We start from the raw sequence: 26,937 nt of genomic DNA, 5'->3' as shown, positions 1-26,937 counted from the left end.
ATGTCCTGTTTGTTGTCAGTTACTGAACCACATACAATACACTAAAAAAGGACAAAATCAGGTCAATAAAAAAATGAAATGAACTACAGGAGGACTTGCCTTCATCCTAGGGACTTCAAATCCAGCCATAGTTAGCACTGAGTGAGATTAATATATATTTTTTGTAACCCTAACCTTATTAATGAACCCAAAAAAATAATTGGAGTTACAATACCCTATGTGAATCCTGCATTTACAAAGCCCTTAATTCACTTCAAATCATCATTATTTATTAAAAAATATGTATATTGGATTTCTCCAGTGAAGAATTACTGATCCTTTATTAATTTACTTAATAAAGCAGCTATCCAGAGGGGTACTGTGTTCCAGACATAACACTTCAGATAATACAGCATTTATGCACACATCAAAGCAAGATGTCACACAACATGCATAGCAAATAAATAATATAAAAAATCATACCTACCAATTACAGAGGCATATAAACTGTATTTATATGCGTAACTGCTCTGCTTTCAATGTTTTGACACTAACTAGGTTAAACTCTTCTCTAAATTGCACTTACTGGTTGATTGATTTCTAGTTTGACTGAACACTTAGTTTTCTACCACAGTAACACTCATGTCCCTGCCTATCATCCCCAATAAAAAGGTTTGCAGCAATTGTTTTTCAGCTTTATTTGCAAGACCATTTATCATTTATCCTGCATTTATCTGAAGAGGGGAGGTAATTCTAAAAGATAATAGACTAATTCCATTTCAAAACATATAAATTAATATGAAGACCATGAACTATATATTACTGCTATGCAGAATGTGAACAAGTTACCTCCATTTAAATGAAGAGTGTTATTAGAATAATTGTCACCAAACACCAGCGGTTAACAATAGAGTATTTACAAATCTAAAGACAGATTCATTTTTTAGAAAACGTATTCATAATACTTACGATGAACACACGTTACAAACAAATAGCCAGCAATTCAGGTTGTAGCTAATCTAGCCTCATAGTTTTCAGAGTGGTGGTGACCATATTGATGCTGTAGAAATGCATTATAGTCAGCCTCTCCTCTGATTATCACTGACTGGTTCACTGAAGAGGACTTCCTCATTGTCTGAGGTACCTGACTCCTAAAATTGCTGACAACATAACAGTATAGTCTTCGGGTTTCCAGTGCATTACTGAAAAGCAAAAAAAAAAAAGAATGGACTTGAAGCAGTCTTGTCCAATGTTGAAGGATTTCATTTTTCTGTTTTTTTAAGAATTGTTTGTTATAAAATCTGTAACTGTGGCTGTTTCATTCCCACACCACCATTTTGAAGAAGTATATACATTTTCAAATCAATCATAAAAAAACATTTCTGCCTTTGTGTATTAAGCATTATATGGAAATGTTGACAAGTAAAGAGCATGTTTTACCTGCCCAATAGCAATCCTAATGGCTAAATCGGAACAGCTTGTCTATTAAATGACAAGAGGGGTGTCCATCACTCATTCTGACAGATTCATTATTGACTGGCTGACAGCAGAGCTGGGGGACTCCAAAGGCTGCCTCTCTAGAGCAGGTAATCATATTGGCACAGGAATCATAACCCTTAAGGAATGTGGAGTGTGTACACTGTTGAATGACCATTCAAAGCTAGTAAATTCTACTATATGGAAATGTGTGAAAACTGCACTGTTTGTAATCGCTGAAATATTTCTGGTTCATATGTCTGTTGTAAAGTTGCTCTACCCAAATACACATGATTGATTGTAAGACAAACAAAATCCTGTTATATGGCATCTGAATTAATGCTGCTTGTAAAACTGTTAACTCTATTTAAGAGGTCAATTCCCAGACTATATATATATATATTTTCTTGCTTCAGATGTAAAAAAAAATTGCTTTCAAGTCAGTTCCAGTTCCAGATGGAAACAGGGCATTAGAAAGAAAGAGAGCTTCAACAAATCCCAAACCATAGGACACTAAATCAATATGAATGGTCAGTGCGGCAGTACAAGCTCATGCTTCAGTTTTACACCATGATGGAGGACACGTGCCTCAGCTCTATTCTTGCCACGTACATTTAGCAAATGGGGCAGCAAATTACACAATGACGTAAGACATTGTTTTACAGTATACATTTTTGACCTGACTTTTCAGCTATATCATAAACTGCAGGACTGAAGGTCAGTTTAAAGTCAAATGAATCCACACTTTTGCATCAGCTCGATTACTATCATTAATAGGATATTGCGCAAGGCAGTGAACTGGGTATATTTTATTTTACTGGATTTACTATAACCCTACAGTGATATGCTATTAGCTATTTACAGTACACACATTGTTTTTCTTTTAAATTAACATGAGAGGGAGGAATGGAAGAAGACAGGAAGCTTGCCTACCTCTAAACACAGGGGAGTTGTTCTGCTATCGTTGTGACACTAATGGAGGCAGCGTGGTCCAGTGATTAAAGTCCAGGGCTTGTAACTAGAAGGTCACTGGTTCAAATCCCACCTCTGCCACTGACTGACTCAGTATGTAACCTTGAGCAAGTCACTTAACCTCCTTGTGCTCCATCCTGCAGATGAGATGTTAAATCAATGTCTTATTGTAAGTGACTCTGCATGTAATGCACAGTTCACATCCTACCTCTGTAAAGCGCTTTGTGGTGGTGGTCCACTATGAAAGGCGCTATATAAAAACGGCCCAGTATGATACCTGCCAGAGTTAAAGATGTTATAATAAACTGTGCTATAAATTTTTACATATCTGTTTTCTCACAACTGAGAAGCAATATTGACTGTAAGCATATGGCATGAAATCATTGTCACGTTTATGCAGTCGTTCTCTTGTCAGTTTATTCTCATCAGAAATCCCAGATGCTGTTGTCTCTAGCAGAATATTACTAGGGCTCTTCCTAGAATCTGTACAGTACCATCTAATCCAGTACTAAGCGATGCAACTGCAGTTGGGCACTTATGATCGCATGTCTGATCTCGACGCTTTCTCTAATTAAAGGATTAGAAGGTAGCACCGCGGCACTGAACTGATCAGAGGCTTCAGAGGAGCTATGAACTCCAGCTGTATCACTGCATTCGCTTCTAAAACTCATAATTACAAGTATACAGCATGTCATTGTGAGTGTGTGTGTGTGTGCGCGTGTGCGTGTGTGTGTGTGTGTGGGGGGGTCTTTATTGAATGTATTCAACAAGCATTTTGCCGCCATGCCTCAGGGTACTAACATCATAAACGAGATTGCACTCGGAGTCGTGTAAACATGAGTGTCCAGCTACTAGAATATCATTTCATTTAAAAGGACCCATACATACTGTACATGTATAAAAGTGTGCTACGTTCATAAGAGTTCATTAAATGATAAATATATGACATGCAGCTTCCTGGAGAAAATGTTGACCAATCCTGCTTGCTTTTCTACTTGACTTTGTTTTTTTTTTTACAGTAGCTTAACAGCATTGTGATGAAGCGGTTTGAAATGATGGATGTCTACAATTCACCTATAATTACATATTGACTAATATTATTTTATTCTCACTTCATGCTGAATTAAAATGATAAACAGGTTTATTCATGATACAGTTCAGTCCTTATATATTATAATAAGCACTCACCCTACCCATTAATTCGTGTGGTTCTTCATTTAAACTGTGACCGTCAATGTTGTGTTATTGTCATGCCAAAACCATTTTTCCTGTGTCCAATTGGCCTTAATGAGGCTTTGGCAAGATAGCCTTCTGTAGTGAATGTTTTCAGAGATACTGGGTTAACAACCAATCATTTGTGAGCCAGAGATGCTGCAATCTATTCCCATGAAAGTTAATACAAAGCACTCTGTTTCCTGTAAACTGATGTTTTCCAATCAACGTGGAAATGCCAGATGTCATTTTCTTACATGGCATAAAACAACATTCTCACCAGTCACTCAGGGTTTTAATGTTTTGCAGGCATTGTTTTCACTTAGACAACGCTATTAGTTTTATGGAAGTGCTCCATTTCCTCTCCATTTTCACAAAGTCATATAAGACCCCACCTGACCCCCTATAGGGTCATAGTTTCACATTTTTGAGTGAAACTATGACCCTATAGGGGGTCATAGTTTCACTCAATACAGGTATCATACTGGGCCGTGTGTGTGGGGATGGGGGGGGGGTCTGTCTGTCTGTATGTAATGCTTACATTATTAACCTTATTGAGTTTAAGTTATTGAGAATATCAGATTCTGTGGATATGGTGTGTGTGGGGTGGGGGTGGGGTCTGTCTGTATGTCTTGCTCACATTCTTGCATATATATGGAGGCTCGCGTATTAAATTGTGATTAAGCATTTCATTGCTACTTCTTATTCTTTAGTGTTCTGTACATACTGTTGATTTAGGGTCATCCACTTACAGTAGCTCTGATGTAGAGTGTACAGACTGGGATATGCTGCTGACGACTCTATCCTAACTTCTAAATATAATTTTATTTAATTGAGAAATATATGTGACTACTGAACATTGTAAAACTCGAACAATAATCATCATTATACCATTTTACATAAATTAAACCTGATTAAATTAAATAATCAGTAAAAACAGATAGATAGATAGATAGATAGATAGATAGATAGATAGATAGATAGATAGATAGATAGATAGATAAATAGATATTTCAGTATAGCCTAGGTAACCAAGACAACTCATTTATAAACTTTTGTGTGTATATGACAAATATTAACCTTTGCATTGATTAGGTTCAGAGCTATCATCATTAATAAGGACATTATACAGTATATATCAATATTGACTGTAAAATAGAGGCAAAACACTTCCTTCATGTTTTATATATAAACAGACTCTTCAAATGCTTTTTTTGTTTGCATGCTGGGGCAGGACAGTGACCAAAATAAAATAAATAATGTGTGTTCAAAAACCTAGATAAAATATCAGTGATGTTTAAAAAAATAACTATACATTTCTTAAGCTAGACTGAATTAAATCCTTTTCGTTACAACTCCCTACACAGTTACCGTAGCAACAGGAGGTGCATGTTGCCAGTGCTGCCCACACAAATATGATAAAACAAGTTTTGTACAAGGCTACAGTTAATTTGAGGGGATCTGGCCTTCTGGACTGTTCTGATGAGAACTCATATCAGTAGATGTACAGGTTGCCTAGGGGACCCGTTGGCATATTTTTTACGCCAGTTAATTTAATCAGTGTTTCCTTATTTACTTTTAAAGACAGACTATTCTGAGTCCAGTGACACAGATTCCATTTTTGGATTAGCTTCAGTTTGAATCTGGCACAATACTTTTGTCCTAGTTAAGTTTTTAATGTAAATGTTGCCAAATGTAAGTACAGTATTAACCATACCAACTCAATGAAGCATGGTCTGAATGTGCTTGGAAAACAATGTTTTTTAAAACAAAGCAACTTAATTGGAATATGAAAATATCAGATTGCTTCAAACATTGCATGGAACTGTATTGCATGTACAGTAACCTTCACATAATGAGATTTTTCAAAACTGTGGTCTAGTTAATTGGTCTAGTCCAGTTAGAGGAGTATTTGAAACAGACAGGATGGCTTCACTTAATCTTAAGAACCAAGTGATTTTTAAATGTAATATTTGGAATCCCAAATATTAAAAATATAAGAATAGACACCAGAATTATATATCATCACAGAGTCATTCTGAATTTCAAGTGGTTACTGTCACATTGATGGATTAACACTAGACAACGTTGCGAATGAATGAAATGAGCTTTATTTGATCATAGAACCTTACCACATTTGCTGTACTCTATCATGTAGTCTCTCACTAGTCAGTTTCAGTGCTGTTGCAGGTACCACTCTGACCTTTTAACACCCCGCTTGCTCTGTCTATGTGCTCTTAAAGACACAGTGAACAATTCACTCATCCCGACAGTCACTTGATCCACATGGATGTTCAACAGGCTCAACAGGCCTTTCCAGTTACCCCAATTTACCCCTGCCAAACAGAAATAAATAAACCAAAGGCTGGCATTTTTAAAACACCCCTTGGAGGCTGGAAATCCAAATGCCCTCACTCTCCTTTTCTAAGCTCCTTTTCTACTGTTTCCATCCTACTCTATAATTGTAGCGTCAGGAACCATTGGGGTTGTATAATACAGATTTCATGAACAAGGCCCCCCTGATACAAATCAATAGGACTGATTGGAACTGCTTTCCATGAAGCTAAGCAAGTCACAATGACGTTACATAACAAAGGACAGAGCTTTCTTCAAATAGAGTTGAAAAGTCTGAACTGGACCAAACTGCACTAGTGTACACGGAGTCATATAACCCTACCATTGTGCCACACTAAAAAGCTGGGCTGTCAAAATTTAGCACTCCAAAATAGCATGTGTACATTTGCTTTTGCATGTAAACATATCCAGCGTGTTCTGTAAACCTAACAACTATAAAATAAGTCAGATTAATATCTATTCATTCGGGTGGGTTTACTGTGGTGGTGTGAGCCTCTTGCCAGGTCCTCTTTGTTTATGAGAATTTGTTCTCAATTGACTCATCTGGATAAATTAGTTTTTGATTGATTGATTGATTGATTGATTGGGTAACGTTTAGTTACCTGGAACTAAGGCTTGTATTGAGTTACTGAATGAAGAATACTCAACAAAAAAGTAATAGTTGTGTAGGTGTGTGGTCATGGTCTCCAAAATGAAGTAGCTCAGATTGCACAGACTGCCTTTCAGATCATGTAATATTGAAGTAGCTCAGATTGTGCAGACTGCCTTTCAGATCATGTAATATTGAAGTAGCTCAGATTGCACAGACTGCCTTTCAGATCATGTAATATTGAAGTAGCTCAGATTGTGCAGACTGCCTTTCAGATCATGTAATATTGAAGTAGCTCAGATTGTGCAGACTGCCTTTCAGATCATGTAATATTGAAGTAGCTCAGATTGCGCAGACTGCCTTTCAGATCATGTAATATTGAAGTAGCTCAGATTGTGCAGACTGCCTTTCAGATCATGTAATATTGAAGTAGCTCAGATTGTGCAGACTGCCTTTCAGATCATGTAATATTGAAGTAGCTCAGATTGTGCAGACTGCCTTTCAGATCATGTAATATTGAAGTAGCTCAGATTGCGCAGACTGCCTTTCAGATCATGTAATATTGAAGTAGCTCAGATTGCACAGACTGCCTTTCAGATCATGTAATATTGAAGTAGCTCAGATTGCGCAGACTGCCTTTCAGATCATGTAATATTGAAGTAGCTCAGATTGCGCAGACTGCCTTTCAGATCATGTAATATTGAAGTAGCTCAGATTGTGCAGACTGCCTTTCAGATCATGTAATATTGAAGTAGCTCAGATTGCACAGACTGCCTTTCAGATCATGTAATATTGAAGTAGCTCAGATTGTGCAGACTGCCTTTCAGATCATGTAATATTGAAGTAGCTCAGATTGCGCAGACTGCCTTTCAGATCATGTAATATTGAAGTAGCTCAGATTGCGCAGACTGCCTTTCAGATCATGTAATATTGAAGTAGCTCAGATTGTGCAGACTGCCTTTCAGATCATGTAATATTGAAGTAGCTCAGATTGCGCAGACTGCCTTTCAGATCATGTAATATTGAAGTAGCTCAGATTGTGCAGACTGCCTTTCAGATCATGTAATATTGAAGTAGCTCAGATTGCGCAGACTGCCTTTCAGATCATGTAATATTGAAGTAGCTCAGATTGTGCAGACTGCCTTTCAGATCATGTAATATTGAAGTAGCTCAGATTGCGCAGACTGCCTTTCAGATCATGTAATATTGAAGTAGCTCAGATTGTGCAGACTGCCTTTCAGATCATGTAATATTGAAGTAGCTCAGATTGCGCAGACTGCCTTTCAGATCATGTAATATTGAAGTAGCTCAGATTGTGCAGACTGCCTTTCAGATCATGTAATATTGAAGTAGCTCAGATTGCGCAGACTGCCTTTCAGATCATGTAATATTGAAGTAGCTCAGATTGTGCAGACTGCCTTTCAGATCATGTAATATTGAAGTAGCTCAGATTGCGCAGACTGCCTTTCAGATCATGTAATATTGAAGTAGCTCAGATTGTGCAGACTGCCTTTCAGATCATGTAATATTGAAGTAGCTCAGATTGCGCAGACTGCCTTTCAGATCATGTAATATTGAAGTAGCTCAGATTGTGCAGACTGCCTTTCAGATCATGTAATATTGAAGTAGCTCAGATTGCACAGACTGCCTTTCAGATCATGTAATATTGAAGTAGCTCAGATTGCACAGACTGCCTTTCAGATCATGTAATATTGAAGTAGCTCAGATTGCGCAGACTGCCTTTCAGATCATGTAATATTGAAGTAGCTCAGATTGTGCAGACTGCCTTTCAGATCATGTAATATTGAAGTAGCTCAGATTGCGCAGACTGCCTTTCAGATCATGTAATATTGAAGTAGCTCAGATTGTGCAGACTGCCTTTCAGATCATGTAATATTGAAGTAGCTCAGATTGTGCAGACTGCCTTTCAGATCATGTAATATTGAAGTAGCTCAGATTGTGCAGACTGCCTTTCAGATCATGTAATATTGAAGTAGCTCAGATTGCGCAGACTGCCTTTCAGATCATGTAATATTGAAGTAGCTCAGATTGCACAGACTGCCTTTCAGATCATGTAATATTGAAGTAGCTCAGATTGCGCAGACTGCCTTTCAGATCATGTAATATTGAAGTAGCTCAGATTGCGCAGACTGCCTTTCAGATCATGTAATATTGAAGTAGCTCAGATTGTGCAGACTGCCTTTCAGATCATGTAATATTGAAGTAGCTCAGATTGCACAGACTGCCTTTCAGATCATGTAATATTGAAGTAGCTCAGATTGTGCAGACTGCCTTTCAGATCATGTAATATTGAAGTAGCTCAGATTGCGCAGACTGCCTTTCAGATCATGTAATATTGAAGTAGCTCAGATTGTGCAGACTGCCTTTCAGATCATGTAATATTGAAGTAGCTCAGATTGCGCAGACTGCCTTTCAGATCATGTAATATTGAAGTAGCTCAGATTGTGCAGACTGCCTTTCAGATCTGTAATATTGAAGTAGCTCAGATTGCACAGACTGCCTTTCAGATCATGTAATATTGAAGTAGCTCAGATTGTGCAGACTGCCTTTCAGATCATGTAATATTGAAGTAGCTCAGATTGTGCAGACTGCCTTTCAGATCATGTAATATTGAAGTAGCTCAGATTGTGCAGACTGCCTTTCAGATCATGTAATATTGAAGTAGCTCAGATTGTGCAGACTGCCTTTCAGATCATGTAATATTAAAGTAGCTCAGATTGCGCAGACTGCCTTTCAGATCATGTAATATTGACAACAATGTGTATATCACTTATGGGCAGCTGATGCAATGCAAACTGTGTTCTGTTGTTTTTCACAATGATGAATTATCCTCTGTTTAGCAGGGCATCAGACATTGGTGTTCATGCTGATGTATGGAAAATCACTTTTAGTATTGTCAAAACATCTTAAAATGCACATCCTTCGGAAATCAGGAACATTAGAATTGTTAAGCACACTGTAAATACATTACTCCCATTAAAGAATAGCAACACATTTCTCCTGTGCTGGGATCTGAATGTATAGTTAATGTTGCAAATGCCCATTCGGAGTTTGATCCAATTCAAGCGAATGCTTGCAAAGATATACTGTAGTCTTGGCCAGAAATAATAATAAGTAGGTCAGCAAGAGCTAGACTCCAACACTCTCGATAATTTGGGCTAATGAACAGCCAAGGTATTGTTTTTTCACAGTGGGTGAACTGTAAATGTGGCACACTGCACACACCTGCAGAATAGCCTAAGGTGATTTTGTTATGTGGCTGTAGATCCTAGATCATTTGTGCTGTTCTGTAGGTCAAATTGTCTGATTGCTTTGAGACCGATCTATTGTAAGTGATTATGTAGCCGGATTGGCCAACTGAAAAGTTTGCGTGAAGCACGAAGACTCAAATCTGAACCTCTTTCCTGATTTGTATCTTTCATGTTACAGCTTTAGGGAGTTGCTTTCAAGGTTTCATGTATATATGTGCGCGTGTGTGTGTGTGTGTGTGTGTGTGATGTTGCAATGGTCAATGCATATCCATATTTATTTCCATTATTTATAAGAAGTACTCAACATTCCAAAGCTATGTTATATTTTACTTTACATCAGCAGTCTCAAATGTGCCTTTTTAATGGTACATAAACACCGGTCATCCTTGAAGTATTTCTAAATTTAGCACTATTGACTGTTTAATAGTTAGGGATGACTCATCTCCTGATTCACACACATACAGGTTTAGAAGTGCTCTCCAAAGTGTAAACAGATTTCAGTAAACCTTTGTTTGCTTACACAGCATCCTCTTCTAGGAACAATTTATCGGCAAGCCACAAAAAACAATAAACACCTCTCTGTCTTCAGGAGTTTATGACAGATTTCCCATTGCTTTCAGCAAAACTGGGTCTTGTGAAAAAAATGAACACGAAACTAAGATCCTATGTACTGTCTTGTAAATCATGTTAAGATTGTAACATATTGAAAACATAAATGTTTTCTTCTGCATTAACTACAGGATGAGAAATGTATTCCGTGTCAACTAAAAAGCTATGCCCCTGTGAGATAACATGTGGAAATGGAAGATAATAAGACCAGAAAAACAACTGCCTCGCCTTGCGGTGCCAGAGATGGGTAAAAGGTAGCTGAATGCATTGGGATGCAGGTTGAAAACCTGACCTGCCATGCTGAACCTGCAACCATTATTTTAAATGCAAGTGAAAGGCAAATCTTCTCAGAGGAATAATACAGTTAACAGTATGCAACCAGCAAGATACTCTTTGCCTTTGGTTTTCGAACTTTAAAATTGCAAGCAAGAGCAATTAAAATGACTTGTGCATCTGCACTCGCTTCAAGATAGGGCCCCAAGACTTTATTTATTCATTGAAAATGAAGAGCCATCTAACAAGAAGAGGCTCCACATGACAAAACAAATAAGAATGGTGTTTATATCAGGACTTTCTAATGTGTTTGGATAGGCCTTTTTGGTCTCCGAGGGTAGCCTGGTTGGGTTAGTCTGTCGTTGGTTCCAGTCCTGTGTGTGTGATTAATAAAAATAGCCTCACATTTCTTCCACAGCAGCTACAATATTATATATCCCAAGAACATGTGAAGCTTTCACACTGAATGCCAAACAAAATTTCAGGGAACAAAATGCACAGTGTGAAAGGACCTGCACTGACATTAATCTTCATCACAGTGCAAAATTAGGTTCCAACCAATGTAGAAAGCCTTGACTAATATGTTTGTCTTCCAATAATGACTTTTAGTGTCACATAAAAAAGCATAATAAATGGTGTTCCCCCAGAGTGCACTCAAGCGGTGTGAAAGGTTTATGACGTCACCTTTGTTGTGAACAGTCAGGTATGACACACAGATTAATCACCAAAACAATAAACTAGCACTGGAACAATTCCAGCAAGAGGTTGTTTTTTAATTCACTTTATTTTTTACCTACAACAACTTTAACCAAAAGCTCCAATTGAAATGTAGTTTCAACTTTATCTAGTTTGGTGCTCAAATGCCATCATGTATTTTTAATAGGAAAAACTACTTTCATTATTGTCAGGGGTAATCTATAATTACAGAGATAGGAATGGAGATTCAGGCTTTTTTTCTCCAATTGTGTACTTCAGTACCAATCTTGTTTTTAAATGTTTTATTTTTCTCATACATCCCTGTATTACATTTGGATAAGATATTTTAACTATGATTGTACTTTTATGTGATTTACGTCTCCATTGTATTTGCCATAACGCTATAGCAGTATTACTAAATCATAAAGCAAAAAGCGTTTCCCAACAATGCAATTATGCATTATAATTGCATGCTAATGACACAATTTTTCACCAATTTAGAAAAGTATTTTATAATTAGTGGGAGTTAATTGTCAGAGTATAGAGTAGTGCTATAGTTCTGAACAAAAAATAAAGCAAAAATTAGCATTACTGTAACAGATCATAATTAACTCATAAAACTTGCTTGTAAAATACATGCCGTTTGTAAGGTTGTTATAATCCACAGGATTTGTTAAACTGTTTAGAAATGTTACAAGTAAATGGATCACTGCTGCAAATCAGGAAAACATATGGCAAACACACATTTGGAGCTTAAGGCCTTTCAACCTAAAATAGATGAAAATTAGGAATGAAGCCCTGTATCTCTAACGAGTACCTTTACTGTATCCTTGCTTACAAAAAAAGAGTCAAAATCAATGCGTTTGAAAATGATTTCCTTGAGAGCACATTCAACGCCTCCAGTTGGTGCAGCTGAAGAAGCATGACCCACAGAAGACGGTCACTTGTTCAAGGAGTAGCGGTCAGGACTGGTTTATCCTGGTTAGCTACCAGACAGATAGTTGGTATAACTGGCAGCTGTTTTGTATAACTTTGCAGTGTTTAAACCTTTGTAATAGGGTCAATAATATCACTTTGTCATAGCTTCTTCACTCAGTCTCCTTGAAATATCTTATTGGATACTGACTAATTTAATTATTGATAGTTTTAGGCACCTGGTTATAAATAGCCCACATTTCTTACAAACGGGATGGCCATCCTGGGGGTTTCTGTCTGTGTTTTGTCTTGGAGTTATGTTTGAATGGGAACACATTGCTGGTGTTTGGAATGAAGAGTAACAGAGGAGAGTGAAACAAGCCTGTAAATGGACCGATTGTACGCCAGTTTGAATAATGAATGTGAGCGAAAGCATAAAGTCCAGGAGATATAAGCGATTCATTGTGCGATAGCTACAATTCCCAACTCTTGCTGATCACTGTGCTGATTTCCAGTTATCCTGCAGTTGCTGGTGTTTTCAGCAGGGAGATAACATATATTAGACCCACATTTTCTAAAGTATTTATCTGGCTAACAAAAATATAGATTTTGCTTGTTTTGTCAATGTTGTTGATTTTGTATAGTTCAGATAGTCCCAACCAAGGACAATGCTCAGTAAATGCATACTGATTGCACTTCAGTGGTAATTTGTGTTGATATCCAAGACAAACTGTTTACTTAGCCACCACAGCAAGCCTTTAAACATTACTTTCAAACATATCCCTGGGCATTATAAAACCTCCTGTCACTGTAACAGAAAGTATAAGGGCTTAGAACATTTGTAAAATAAGTACAACTTAACCATTTATCTTGATTACAAGTAATCAATACTCCACTCTGCTGTTAGATTTGTTTAGGGCTGAAACATCTTTGTACCACGCATTTCATGAGACTTCATTAAGGAATCCATTTACTGAAGGTCATTCTGTTTCAGTTTCTCAAATGAAATACCAGTATTCTTCTAAATAACAATGTGCTGCCGAACAGCAGACAGCCAGTGTGTGAAATGACATTATCGGAAACCTCTCACTGAGAGTATTATTTTGTTTTCTTTCTCTTTTTTTAAACCAATTAATTTAGCAATGAATCAGATTTCCAGTGCTGCCCTTTTTCTTCAGTACTACAAGGCTCATCTTAATTGGCATTACGTATTGCAGCTGTTAATATATTTTGAATAGGACCATTTTAAACCACAGTTTTGCTTACAGCTAATGTTATATAGTTGAATCGCAACACAGAAGGATTTAGTGCTCATTGTGTGACAAGTGTTATCTCATGGCCTTTCCCTTTCATTGGGATTCCAAATCCTACAAGTGGATAATAAACTGTTTGTTGTATTATATGCTGTACTAGAGAGGGAGACTGTTGCCTCCAAGTACACTATCTGCAACCTGTAATGTTTTAATACATCCTGTGGAAATCAAATACATTTCTTCTGTCGATCTTGAACAAATAAAAGTGGATATCAGTATTGACATTTTTTAAATGTGATTTTTACATTTTTTGTCCAACTCCTTTATTGTAGTTAGACGTAAGTAGAAAGATGTAAATATTTGTAAACATACATTTAAACAGTAGGCTCATATAATTTCTAGCACACCAGTACATACACTACTAATATAATATAAATTACAGGAGCAACGTTTTCCAAAACACAATAAAATAAGTATTTCAAGGGAGAACTCTTTACACACTTCAATTTCACAAATACATTTGTTGTATTGTGTGCGTAACATAAGTGACATGCATCTGAACACAAGACCCCTGGAAATCAAAATGCCTATAGGCTTGTTCTATGGAGAGCAATTTTCCATACAGTTTGAAAATGGTCTACATGGATGTCTCAGTATCAAGCAAGAGCTCCCCTGGCGTTAATGCAACCTCTACATTGATGGGACATGCTTCTAATCATGTGACCGATGACGTGTTCTATGGGATTAAGGTCTGGACTCCCTACTGGCCGGTCCATAACCTTCTGCTCAAAATAATCCATGGCAATCGAGCATAGTATGACAACGGGCATTATCTCGGCTCCGAATAAACTCAGGGACAATTGCACCAGAAAATTATCATACAACTGGGTCTATGTACCGTAGCGCCGTAGAGCGCCCCCTTGGAAGCATAATAAGATCAGTGTGACAGCAAAGTCAGATACCTCCCTACACTATAAATGAGTTGCCTCCAAAACGGCCATACTCAACAATGTTGAATTCAGCAAATTGTTCTCCAGAATCGAACACATTGATCATCAGTAGGCGTGTAACGATTCCCTGTGTATCAATGAATCATGATGCTTTCTTTACATGATATATTAAAGAGGTGGACAAACAGCGACTCTTGCAGTTAGTGCGGCTCACGCTGAAATGCTGGGTGACGCACGTTTTGCGGCTCGAATATACTGAAGAAAGAATAATAAACAAAAACATAAAGAGTGAAAGTAAAAATAAACACAACGTTTATTAGTGGGGCTTGTGAAGCAAGAGTCCCCACTTTAAATCTTCGACATACGTGCTTTCCAATGATGATTTTCTGCAGAATTAGTCAATACAGCTAGGAACGAGATGGGTACACTGGCACCCACTAACATGCCCTTTGCAAATTCACGAGAACCTTCTGCTTTCTGATGATTGTAGCTGAATAGTTGCACACAACAACTCTTACATAGTGTATATAGGTCTAATGATCACAAGTCATGACACATTACCAAATAAATATGCATACAATGCAGACTGGTGTGCCTTTATAATGTTACTTACATTACATATCATTCATTATACACTTTACAATGTGTATATATGTTTAACTATGCTCCATTATCTCCCCAAAAGTCCAGTGCTAATGTACTTAAGGTGACCATTATTTTAAATATAACATTATTTAAAAATATATACTCCAGTATAAATATGTGCACACAAAATAACAGGGAAGAAAAAATATTTTTTGGACAAATGCACAATTTCAATTTAATACCTTTCTCTTTGCAGCATTCCCCCAGTGAAAGAACTACAAAGACAAAGAGCACTCTTAATTATTTAGCATGCCTGCTGTAATCCATTAAACTACATGTATTATACAGGAGTCAAATACATGCTGGATTATAAAGCTGTCTTTCTAAGTAATAAAACCAAAGGCATTAAGCAAAATGAGGAAAAATACTACTGACTAGGGTTTCTCCCCTCTAAAAATAGACATGTGAAGCGTTGATTCATTTACTGTGGGGGTGTTCAGTAATGAAATCAGCTGCCGACAGGCCAATCCGTGATGAACACATGCACAGTGAAATGTTACATAAACAGACGATGTATTTCAGTAACATAAGGAGGATGCCACTTATAAATACCAGCAACAAAAATCCCTTTTGGTAAAGAATATGCTACAAAGGCTGGCAGTACGCAGCCCACTGGGAGCAAGTAATATGCATTTGTCAAAATATTTTAGTTTGTATGTCTTAATATTGTCAGCCATTCACTTTTAAATACTCATACACCAGTTCCTTAAACCTGTAATCAAGCATTAATGCATACCTGCTAGATACAGTAATTGGCTGAGGTGACTATTCAATGCTCCAAGCATGCAAATGTGTATGATTGCATTTGTAAAATGAGCACCTGTGTAGCAGGGCGGAGGCTGGGCGTGAACTGGCAACCCCACACATGGCAAGCGAGAGGCTAAACCACAATGCAGAAGAGCTGAGCTCATCTGCATTCATGGCTACAGAGCTTTTAACCTCATCTCATCTCACTGTCAGGGAACAGGACGGAATCTGTGACAGCAGTGTATCACACAACCCAGCCCGTTACACCTGGATCGCAGAGGCTGCTTGAAATGTATGTGGCTAAGGCAAGTTTCTAGATTATAAAGTCCTGTTAGCTTTTGGAGGGCATCTTCTGTAAAACCATTGACACGGAACCTGAAACAATCTGAGGATTATAAACTGCTTTTCATCAAAAGCAAGACCAATTAATGAGCAGCCTTTAGTTCGAAAGTTGTTTTTTTTTATAATAATTCCTCCCGTTTTTTGTCAGTATATGTGCTTGTGTGTGTGCTGAAAGGGCTATGCATGTTAAATGGTTCAGTGTAAAAGAATGGGTTCTAAAGTAGTACAAGCAGAATGCATTAAGCTGGATGTGTAAAATACTCGCCCACTTGCCTGCACCTTGTAGATACTGCGTTATTAATTGTTTTACAAGACAAAGTTACTTTGCATTCTAACATATTAATGAATGAAAAGCCACCATTTGGAGAGTTAGCACATTTCTTGTTCCTCTTGGGTATGGTATTTTTATGTTTTATAGCTAATTCCACAAATGGGCAGTGCTCACAAGTTAGTGTCATTCCCATCTGGAAAAGACCCTTTCTAAATGTGCCTACCTAACAGAAGATCTGATGATTTTAAACCTCAGGATTAACTACCTGGCGTTTCTCAAATGCAGCTAAGCTACCAGGGTGTTTATAGTGAGGCCACAGCAGAGCCATTTGCCATTCTCTTGATCAACATTTCAATCAGGTTGGTAACAGTATCTGATATACTGCTTTTCATTCCGCCCATTTGATTGCTGTTGTCATGGTCCCATTCCGAATCCTGCAGTATGGGGAAAATGGCATAGCTCATTCCAATAAATGTAGATGGAATACCGTGTGCATCTCCAGCAGGGAATAATAAGCAATGCTCAATAACTGAAGCTATGCTGTTGCTATATAGAAATACTATGGCTTTATACAGCAGTGTCCAATTAAAGGGGGGGATACCTTTTTAGTGTAAATAACACTGAACAGACATTAAATCAAGAGACAGTTTGGTCCTGGTTTTCGCAAGAGAGGACCATGAAGAAGTAGGGCAGCTGAATGTAGTGCAGTAGTGTTCTTACCGTGTTAAAAAAGTGATTTATTGCACTGGGCTGCTGTCACAAGGTGTTCCTTTCAGCCAGAGCCTGGTGTTCTCAAACTCTAGATGCTCTGTGACTGGACCACTGGCATGATCATGACCCACTGCCCTGTTAGCAGCCTTACCTCTGTGCTGTTCAAGTGGCACCTATGAGTTCCTGCAAACCATCCATCACTGGAGCACTGGTCAATGTCCACATCTTGGAGGTTAATGTCCACCCTAACCACACCCCTAGAGAAAAAGAACATAAGATTAGTAATAGTTTACTTTTTCAGTGATACCTTTTAGGATGAGCTCAATATTTATGTATTATAAGTATACATTTTCTTTTGCATATCAACTGCCAACGATGCTGTTTCCATCATAGTATGAGAATGGAATTTGATAATCGTTCCTTCTCTGGTTTTAAAGATGGTATTTGGGAATTGGTTAGAACCTCTTGCCAATGCTTCTCCATCAGTCCACCTTAACAAAAAGATATGTCTGATTTATCCTATTCTTAGATCTCTGTATGCTGCTGATTAAGTTTGAACCACATGTTTTTATTGCGTTGTTTGTACATTGTATTTGTTTTTTTACATTGCAATGGTCTTTTCTATTGTTTTCCAGGACCCCCTTACCAATACATTGGTAATAGGACAGTATAATACATCCGGTATTTAAAAACATGTACTGTGCTGTATGAAGCTGTGTTGTGTATGCTATGAGCTGGAGTTCTTTTTAATAATCTTTATGGCTATTATACCACAGATCCCATTGATATATCTAGGGATTTCTCTTTCTTTTTTATCATCTATAATAGATCTCAGAAACACTTAGAATATTTGTAAACAGCAGTCTATCATATCAACATGGATACAAAAAAGAAATACCAATAGTTAATAACTTTAGAAAGATAAAAGTCTAGAGTAGACAAACTCCTCAAGAGAATATGTCTTTGTTTTAAAATATATTTTGATAAAATGTTTGTCTACTTTCCCATTAAGTCACCTTATCATTGAGTATTGAAAGTTAGGGTTGACTTGCCAAAAACCTTGTCTAGCATTGATCTGACAAGTCTTCTTACCTTTACATATTCTGCGTCTTACGTGGACACATAAAAAGCCATAATATAGATTATTTCAAAACACAGTATCTGGAACTGATGTGGAAGCCAAAGAACTCCATTTCTATATGTACAGTATATTTCTAAACAAAAACAAAAAATCTGTATTTGCTCTAAAAAGCAAGGCTGCTCTGAAGTGCACTGACAAAAATAAATTTGAAGCAAACTCCAGCTGTTTTAAAGAACTGTAGTTGCATATAATTTCAGCGAAGTATTTAAATTATTAATGTGTCAGCTCTCAGTGCTCCTCATCTTTAAAAAGCCATTAATGCTCTGAAGGATACCTATAAAAACGCTACACATTCCAGCACTTTGGGACAAAGAAAACCCCTTTCATTTAACATGAGCTGTCAAGATGGTCCTCTTGTGATAATTAGTAGCAATAAAAAATACTCTGCAGTAATTACTGTACATTACATGATTGTAAAATGTAATTGACTTTTACATATCGCAGTATGGCAACAGACTGTTTGTGAATGGTAAATAATTTAAAACTTGGTGTGATGTTTTGTCAGCTGTTTTAACCTGAGTAAAAGCTTATTTGTGAACTACAGTTTTATTAAATTTGATATTTGTCAAAGGAAATCTGGTGACACCTTGGCCCTACATATTAGACAGAGGAAGACGCAAAGTTGAAATGTATGGGAACAGAGCAAAACAAATAGTTAACCTAACCCTAATCCTATACAGACTATTGCCTTCAAACCCAGCACCGTCACTACATTGTTGTCAGAAGTGAAGGCGAGGCAGTTACCCCGGCACGCACTTGGAAGCTGGCAGGGGAGAGTGTAGAAATGCAAAACTAGACTCGCCCAAATAATTGGCATAGGCAAAACTAGATTGACCCAGCATCGATGTTGAAGCTTTGGATGAAACTAGACTCATCCAAATTAATGGCATGGGTGAACCAGATTCGCCCAGCATCAATTTTGAAGCATTGGATGAAACTAGACTCGCCTGGGCTAGTCCCAAAATTCAAGTCTTTTTCAAGTTCTGGGCCAATCTAGATTCGACCGCCTACTGTTTCTCTTGTATTACAAGTTTTTAAGTTATGTTTTTGTTATACCTCGTTTCCACTGGCCCTAAAAAGGGTGTTTCCACTGCTGGCCACATCGGCCCTGGCCAGCCGCAGACGCTTTTTCTGGCCTTGTTTACTATACTCTACCCGGTGTGGCCAGGCCTGAACACAAAGCAACTGCGTCATCCGATAGCATGGATGCATGTGCTGTATAAGAAGCTGACAGGGGAACAGAGTGACACATTCAAGCTTTTTTCACTACTGCATTTCGTCTTCTTTTAGAGGGTTTGGACAACTGGATATTGGGAAGGCTGTCTGAAATCGCATGTAGAGTGAAAATAAAAATAGTGCTGAACGTTCTTTCAATTGCAGCATCTATTGCTCGACCACGGCCCACAGTGGAAATGGCATTAGTGTGTAGAAGAAACAGGACTGTACAATGAGCCTCAACAGTGTACAAGCAAGGGCCTCTCGTCAGCATAATGTTAGTGTGATGATGATCTAAGATGGTGCCAATGTGTTTCTATCTGTGATTGATGAGGTAATAATAATATTAATGGTAATCGTAAGCCATCTCCTAGACTAATGCATTTTGCCTATTGGGAGGTAATCCCCTAATGACCTTAAATAAATCTTCACTTAATCTCATTTTGAATACAAACAAATTATTACACAGGGTGTCCAGCTCTCTGTGTAGATTTCCGCTGTTTACTCCCAAAGACAAACTTTTGGGTCTGTGTTTAATCAATAATTTATATTTTCATCATAATGGCCAACATGTGGCAGGGTTCCCTGTTATCACAACTAAATTAACTATCTATGAATAACCCTTTCATAAGAAAATACACAATCCTCCCTGGGTTTGTTGCTGAATTAATGTCCAATCTATGGTGTAGCAATATTTCCTGATCATACCCCCTCCCTATTTTTTTTTTTTTTTTTTCAGAGCAATAATATCAAGATCAGCTATTTTACACAACTTATTTAAACACTGGAGTCACATTTTTTATTTCACTGTAGCTTTTTGGTCCCTTGCACAGTAGTTGCCATGACTGTTAGTTACACTGTAAGCCCTGCTGTGTGCAAGGTATTACAGCCAGCATGAAATCCTGATACCCATGCATAGGATTGCACTGTTTGAGAACACTGGTGTTTAACTCAGACCTGCAATGGTCATGGGCAACAAACAGCAAACGCATTTTACTTTCAAAAGCATTAAAACTCATTGGAATTGTGACTGTTCTTCTAGGATCCATTTTCAATCAATATGTTCATATGAATATACTGCACAAGAGCAAACAAGCCTAAGAAAGTCAGCAGTCTTTAGTGTCACAAGGAAATAACCTGCTGAGAAAGTGTCTTAACATCCTCATGGATGACAAAAATACAGTGAACAATGCCTGCTGTGTGTTATGCGAAATCCAGAATAATAATAATGTGATTACTTTGTGTTCACTCAGTGTGAGAATGTGATGCTGATCGTTTCTTTCACAGGGTTGTTGTTTCCTTGGTTCCATCAACATTCAGTCCTTTTAACTGTGTTTTGGAGGCATGGAGATGACATTGAACTTAGCTTTAGCTTTCAACGTCCAGTGAAGGTGTAGACCTGCCAGGTCTTCATCCATGCATTGCTACGTGTTTGGGGGTTTTGCTGGTGGTCAGTGTTAATCTGCTGTATTGCTCCTGGAAGCTGACCTGCCTGTTGCCCAGTTACCTGCTGCAGCGTTATTCTAAATCTCTCACAGGAAATCCCAGTACAACAGAGTAGTAAACTGGAGTAAGGTATAAACAGGGCCAGTTTTATCAAGTAATGGAAAGCCAATTTTATGACATTTTTGAAGCACAAATCCCATGACTAAATGGAAAATAACTAAATGAGCTGAAAATTGTCAGGGCAGATTCATTTCTGAAATGCAGATCTTTGTCATTTTGGATTTTTTTCTCCTATGAATTGTATTCCACTTATGAGGAATTACTTTATACAACTTTGCAGCACATTCCTCATTTCTGGAATAGAATTGATAAAACATAAAAGTCCATGCACTGACCGTATGTGTCTCCTATTGCAATGTGGGGTTTTCTTAGCTGAAGATGGGTTTGAAGAGCGAACCCTAATCATCTAAAAAAAAAACTACTCTTATATCACTGTGTTATCTGTTAAATAGGGCAGAGAACTTATGAAAGTAGAAAAGAATGGCCCCTTTAAAATATATGGCACTTAAGACTTTGCTGTTAGTGCTGATAGACAATAGACATTGGCATAGACATTGGCAGAAAGAAGACTTTGATGATAATCATATCTAGTGAGCAACATACTGCCTTAGGGTTTACATTAGATTTGATTTGTCCTCCCTATTGAATACATGTTTTTGTATTTTTTTCCAACATTTCTAACCCTGGTTACAAATGCCTTGTGAAATGTGTTGTTACAATGAGAGTGCAGGTCAGTGCTTTAGTAATCAGGCCTGTCCTATCATTTCAATAAACAGCAAAAAGAGTGTGGGGCTTATTATTATTATTATTATTATTATTATTATTATTATTATTATTATTATTATTATTATTATTCCCTAGTAGCTTGGATACTAGAATATTAGCCTTCCAGTCTTTTGCTTTCCCACATCCTGGTCACCAAGGAAACGATTAGCAGGACAGTGAAGAAGTCATAGAGCAGACACAAAATATATACCAGAACAATCCAAAATTAGTATGTGCAATGAAAAACTGTTTTAAAACAGGGACAAATATATATATATAGTGTTTAAAATCAGGATTGTTATATTAAGAATCTGACAGATAAGATATTTAAATGCACTCTGTATTTTAATTTGTTTATTAAACCAGAACTTAGAGGGAGAGATTAAAGCCATTAAGATAATTTATTAGGATAGGTCCAAACAAAATAATGCTTAAAGGAGGGTTTTTGTTTTACGTAAAAACCCCAGTGATCTAAACAGGCAATTCGTAAAGGTGTACTTGTTTAATAAATGAAACAATGTCTTTGGTGACACTAAAGGTTTTGAAAGTCCCTGCAACAAAATGTTGCATCAGATATTTTAAGAACTGTGCATTCCCTAAGTCTCTATTAATCTTTCTTACCAACAAATATTACATTATAAAACTGTTTGTCCCCTTAGTGCGCATGATCAAAGTCAATGCTTTAAATATGCAATATATAATATTAAATAAAGAAACCAGGTACAAGCTCGGAACTCTTCAAAAACCATTCCATTCACAATATTCTAACTGAGAAACTTCAGACAGTAACACATATGTTAGCAATTACCTCATTATGACTTCAAGCCAACTATTCCCATATGTGAAATCAAAAAAAGTCAACTTGTAATTCTGAAGGGCCATTATGAAACTGCAGGGAGAAAGAACCCAGAGTGGTTAACGCAAATGCAACCTGACATTTGCTAGTAACTTGGAGTGACATCACTCCTAATCAGGTTGTGGAATATGGGAAAGAAACCTACAGTAGATGTGTAAATGAAACAATCTGTTCAGCCAGGAGAGAGAAGTCCAAGAAAATCCCTGGAGAGTTGAGAAGGCACATAGAGGAGAGTAAACAAAATAATAGATGCACTGTTATGGGCAGCTTGTTACAGTCTTAACATTTAGTCTAGACCTTTCAATAATGATGGCATTATCCTAATAGCAACGCTTTAAAATGCATGCAAATACATGTGTTTAATGCCCAGGTATTGGCCATGAAGCAGATCCATGATCTAAATTAAAGTTCTTAACTGATGTTGCAGTAGAACGAAGCACGGGATATAGTCTGCTTTGGGCTTGAGATGGAAGCCAGCACATCCTCTCTGAGGGTAAACCACGTGAGTGTACAATACTAGAAGCCTTTTTTCAGTACGGTACTTTACAATGCTTTTTTCTGCTTAAACGCCGTTTATGAAAGTCATAATATACAGTGTGATTAAAAAGTAAGTTTACCACATCAAGGCACCATATCTCATGTGGTAAACTTAATTCTAATCACTCTGTATAATCAATTTCAGTATGTTAAAGACTATATCGCTGCTAGGCTTTTAGAAGTACAGTATTTATGACTACAATAATACACGTTCATTTTACAATGTTCAATTACTGGACGCATATTGTGTCATCCACCCCAAACCTCAATGTTGCCTTCATACCAGTCCGTCTCGATACGCTTACTGTCAGACCCAAATAGCAATTTTGCGATAAACAATGAAATATATGAAGAAACCGAAAAAAAAAACAACGATTCAATCATGTTGGCAAAACGCAGCACTAATACACAAGGAAAGTGAAAAAAATGTAATAATTTACTGTAAATAACAGATTTATGCAAGCTGCATTAGCTTGTGCAAAACTTTAATTAAGACTTCCCGTACAGTGTATCTTATTCTTAGACTGTACTCTTACTTTATACAAAAATACGTCATATTTACAATCTGCTCTAATAGAAAAAAGGAAGAACGCGCTACTGGAAGTAGTAAGAGAGTGTGTATATATATATATATATATATATATATATAATGAGAATAATATCAGTAGAGTGCCACAAATATACGTTACATGTCCATACCTGAATTCGGGGATGAGGTTTGGTCTAAGTCCATAGAATCCAGCCGATAGAGTAAGAAGCCAATGGGGGATAAAATTTCCATTTTGACACTCAAGGTAAGGTGCAGACCACTTGATGTGAGTTTTATCAACCACGTAACTGTCTCCTCTTCTCAGTGAAGCATCCAGCGACGCGATGTCGTGGATCAACACCCTCCTGTGCAGGTGAGGCTTCCTCCTGGATTTGAACTCATTGAACCACTCTGTTTCCAGCGTCTTGTTTCTTAAGCGGTGGGCCGTGGAGGACAAGTCTTGGAGTACTATTTCGCTGTCTGTTCTGGTGGCTTGCAGTAACACATGTGGACCTGACGACACGGGTTCCTCGTTGAAGGTGACCATGGCCCTCTGAATTTTGGGGTCCCCTTCCAAAATGCTCCTAACTAACGCGTGGTACCATTCGATGTCCCCTCGGAGGTTTTTTTCCCTGGACCTGTTTGCTTGCAGGATCATGTTGAGGAAGTTGGTGGCATGCAGCACCGTATCCAGCGCACTATGCAGAGAGGAATGGGATGCGGTGTGTGACATGCCCCGTAGACTTCCCAGTTCGTATCCCTTGGAACAGTTGACATTTTTCAATTTAGAAGAATCCCCTGTATGAAGAAAAGCCGTTGCGACCCTGGGTAGATCTCCCTCTATTTTCTGTGCCAAGACAGGACGATCAGTGGTGGATTTCATCAAATAAGACGTATACTGCTGGTATTCCGGGTTGTTCATATGACTGTTATAAATAGGTTGCTTTCCTTTAATAGTCTTTTCCCTGTGGTGCACAGCCCGCCCATCAAATCCATGATTTGATCCAATAACAAATCCTATTTGTACCTGCAAGAGTAGGAAAAGCAGGAAAACAGCCATACCGGTTTTACCTCAGTCTTCTTTCTTATGATACGCGAAGAAGAAATGCAAATGCATGCAGCCAAAATAGTGGCTAATCTTCAAAACACCGAATGCAATTGTGATCACCTGTAGATAAGCTAACGCAGTCTCAGCTGTGGCTTAGCTCTGGAAATACGCTAAGGACAGTCTTATTCTGAGTAGGTCACATCCTTTTCTCGGAGATATTCTATAGTTAGCTTGCTTACGTCTGTATCCACATCCGCCTGTCTGTGATTGTTATTAAAATATGTTTTGCAAGATCTTTGTGTGGGAAACAAAATCTTCCTCCACGCAAAGTAGCGCCTCCAGTTTGCCAGTCACTCTTTATATACTGCGATACTCGCCCACAAGCAGTCTGAATTGTAGGGGAACATACGATGACTATTCAGATGCAGAGAACCGTACCGCTCACACACTTCAGCAACAAACAAACTCCGCCCTCTTCTTTCTATAAAACAAGCAGTAACTAAACACAGGGGCAGCTAAGAACCAATTGCCCTTAAATCCCGTCTTCTTAATATTCTAATAGGGTTTCTAAAGTGGGCTTGATTCGTGTATGGCTATTCTTTCTGTCAATCATGTGATAGAGAAAGGTTAGGTAGAGGCGAAGGAGCTGTCCAGTGCTGAAAGCAGAGCAGAGTTTTCAGGACATGTTAAGAAAACTGTTATTGCACAAGACGGGCTTGCAGTCGTATCTATAGCTTGCCTTTGCATGGTTAATACAACAGCTGTACGTACATGGAAACGTAATAGTTATTTTTCGATTGGTACGGTACTTGTACCTGTCAGAGGCGTCATAAAATGCTCAGAACCTGTAAATAGTACTCTATTAAAAGCTCTCCGAGTTTTTAAAATCTCTCTCTCTCTCTCTCTCTCTCTCTCTCTCTCTCTCTCTCTCTCTCTCTCTCTCTCTCTCTCTCTCTCTCTTTCTACAGTGCTGTCTGATTTTCTGCATTTTTGCATATTTTTGACACTGAATGTTATCAGATCTTCAACCAAAACCTAATATTAGATAAAAGAGACCCTGAGTGAACATAATAACACAAAAAAATTATACATATTTCATTTATTTATTAAAGAAAGTTATACAACACCCAATGCCCCAGTGTGAAAAAGTAATGCCCCCTTAGACTCAATAACTGGTTACACCACCTTTAGCAGCAATAACTGCAACCAAACGCTTCCTGTAGTTATTGATTAGTCTCTCACCGCGCCGTGGAGGAATTTTGGCCCACTCCTCCATGCAGAACTGCTTCAACTCAGTGATATTTGTGGGTTTTCGAGCATGAACTGCTCGTTTCAGGTCTTGCCACAACATCTCAATGGGGTTTAGGTCTGGACTTTGACTAGGCCATTCTAAAACTTTAAATTTCTTGTTCTTCAACCATTCTGATGTAGACTTACTTGTTTGTTTCGGATCATTGTCTTGCTGCATGACCCAGCTGCGCTTCAGCTTCAGCTCACGGACATCCATAGAACATTGTTCCAGAACGCTTGAGGATCATCCAGGTGCTTTTTGGCAAACTTGAGATGAGCATTCATGTTCTTCTTAGTGAGCAATGGTTTCCGCCTTGCTATTCTGCCATGAATCCCATTTTTGCCCAGTGTCTTTCTGATGGTGGAGTCATGAACACTGACCTAAGCTGAGGTGAGAGAGGCCTGCAGATCCCTGGATGTTGTTCTAGGGTTCTTTGTGACTTTCTGGATGATTTTATGCCTTGCTCTTGGAGAGATTTTGGCAGGACAGCCACTCCTAGGAAGATTCACTACTGTCCCAAACTTTCTCCATTTGGACAATATGGCTCTGACTGTGGTTTGGTGGAGCCCCAGAGCCTTAGAAATGGCTTTGTAACCCTTTCCACACTGATAGGCATCAACAACTTTTGTCCAGAGGTCTTCAGGAATTTCTTTTGTTCGTGGCATGATGAGCCTCTAGAACCTGTGTGCTGACAACTTCACTCTGATGGTAAGGGCCAAAGTTAGTCAGAATTATATTGGGCAGAGCTGGCCCAAATCAGGCCTGGTTGTTAACCAAAGTAC

General features: G+C 38.0%; 1 protein-coding gene across 2 annotated transcripts in view; it reads right to left on the bottom strand.

Moving 5' to 3' along the window:
• Window positions 1-25,331, bottom strand: part of LOC117399526 (probable G-protein coupled receptor 158) — an 88,216-nt gene extending 62,885 nt beyond the window's left edge. For both annotated transcript variants that reach the window (XM_033998772.3, XM_033998773.3), the window contains exons 1-2: window positions 23,987-25,331; window positions 17,419-17,524 (exon numbers count right to left, since the gene is read on the bottom strand). In XM_033998772.3, the coding sequence (XP_033854663.3) occupies window positions 17,419-17,524; window positions 23,987-24,876 (996 nt within the window). In that variant the 5' untranslated portion in view covers window positions 24,877-25,331. The remainder of the gene's footprint in view (window positions 1-17,418; window positions 17,525-23,986) is intronic.
• Window positions 25,332-26,937: the final 1,606 nt, after the last annotated feature.

This window comes from Acipenser ruthenus, chromosome 4, assembly GCF_902713425.1.
Source record: "Acipenser ruthenus chromosome 4, fAciRut3.2 maternal haplotype, whole genome shotgun sequence".
Taxonomy (NCBI): Eukaryota; Metazoa; Chordata; class Actinopteri; order Acipenseriformes; family Acipenseridae; genus Acipenser; species Acipenser ruthenus.
Note: the sequence above shows the minus strand (reverse complement) of the source record. Positions and strands in the feature narration are given on the sequence as shown.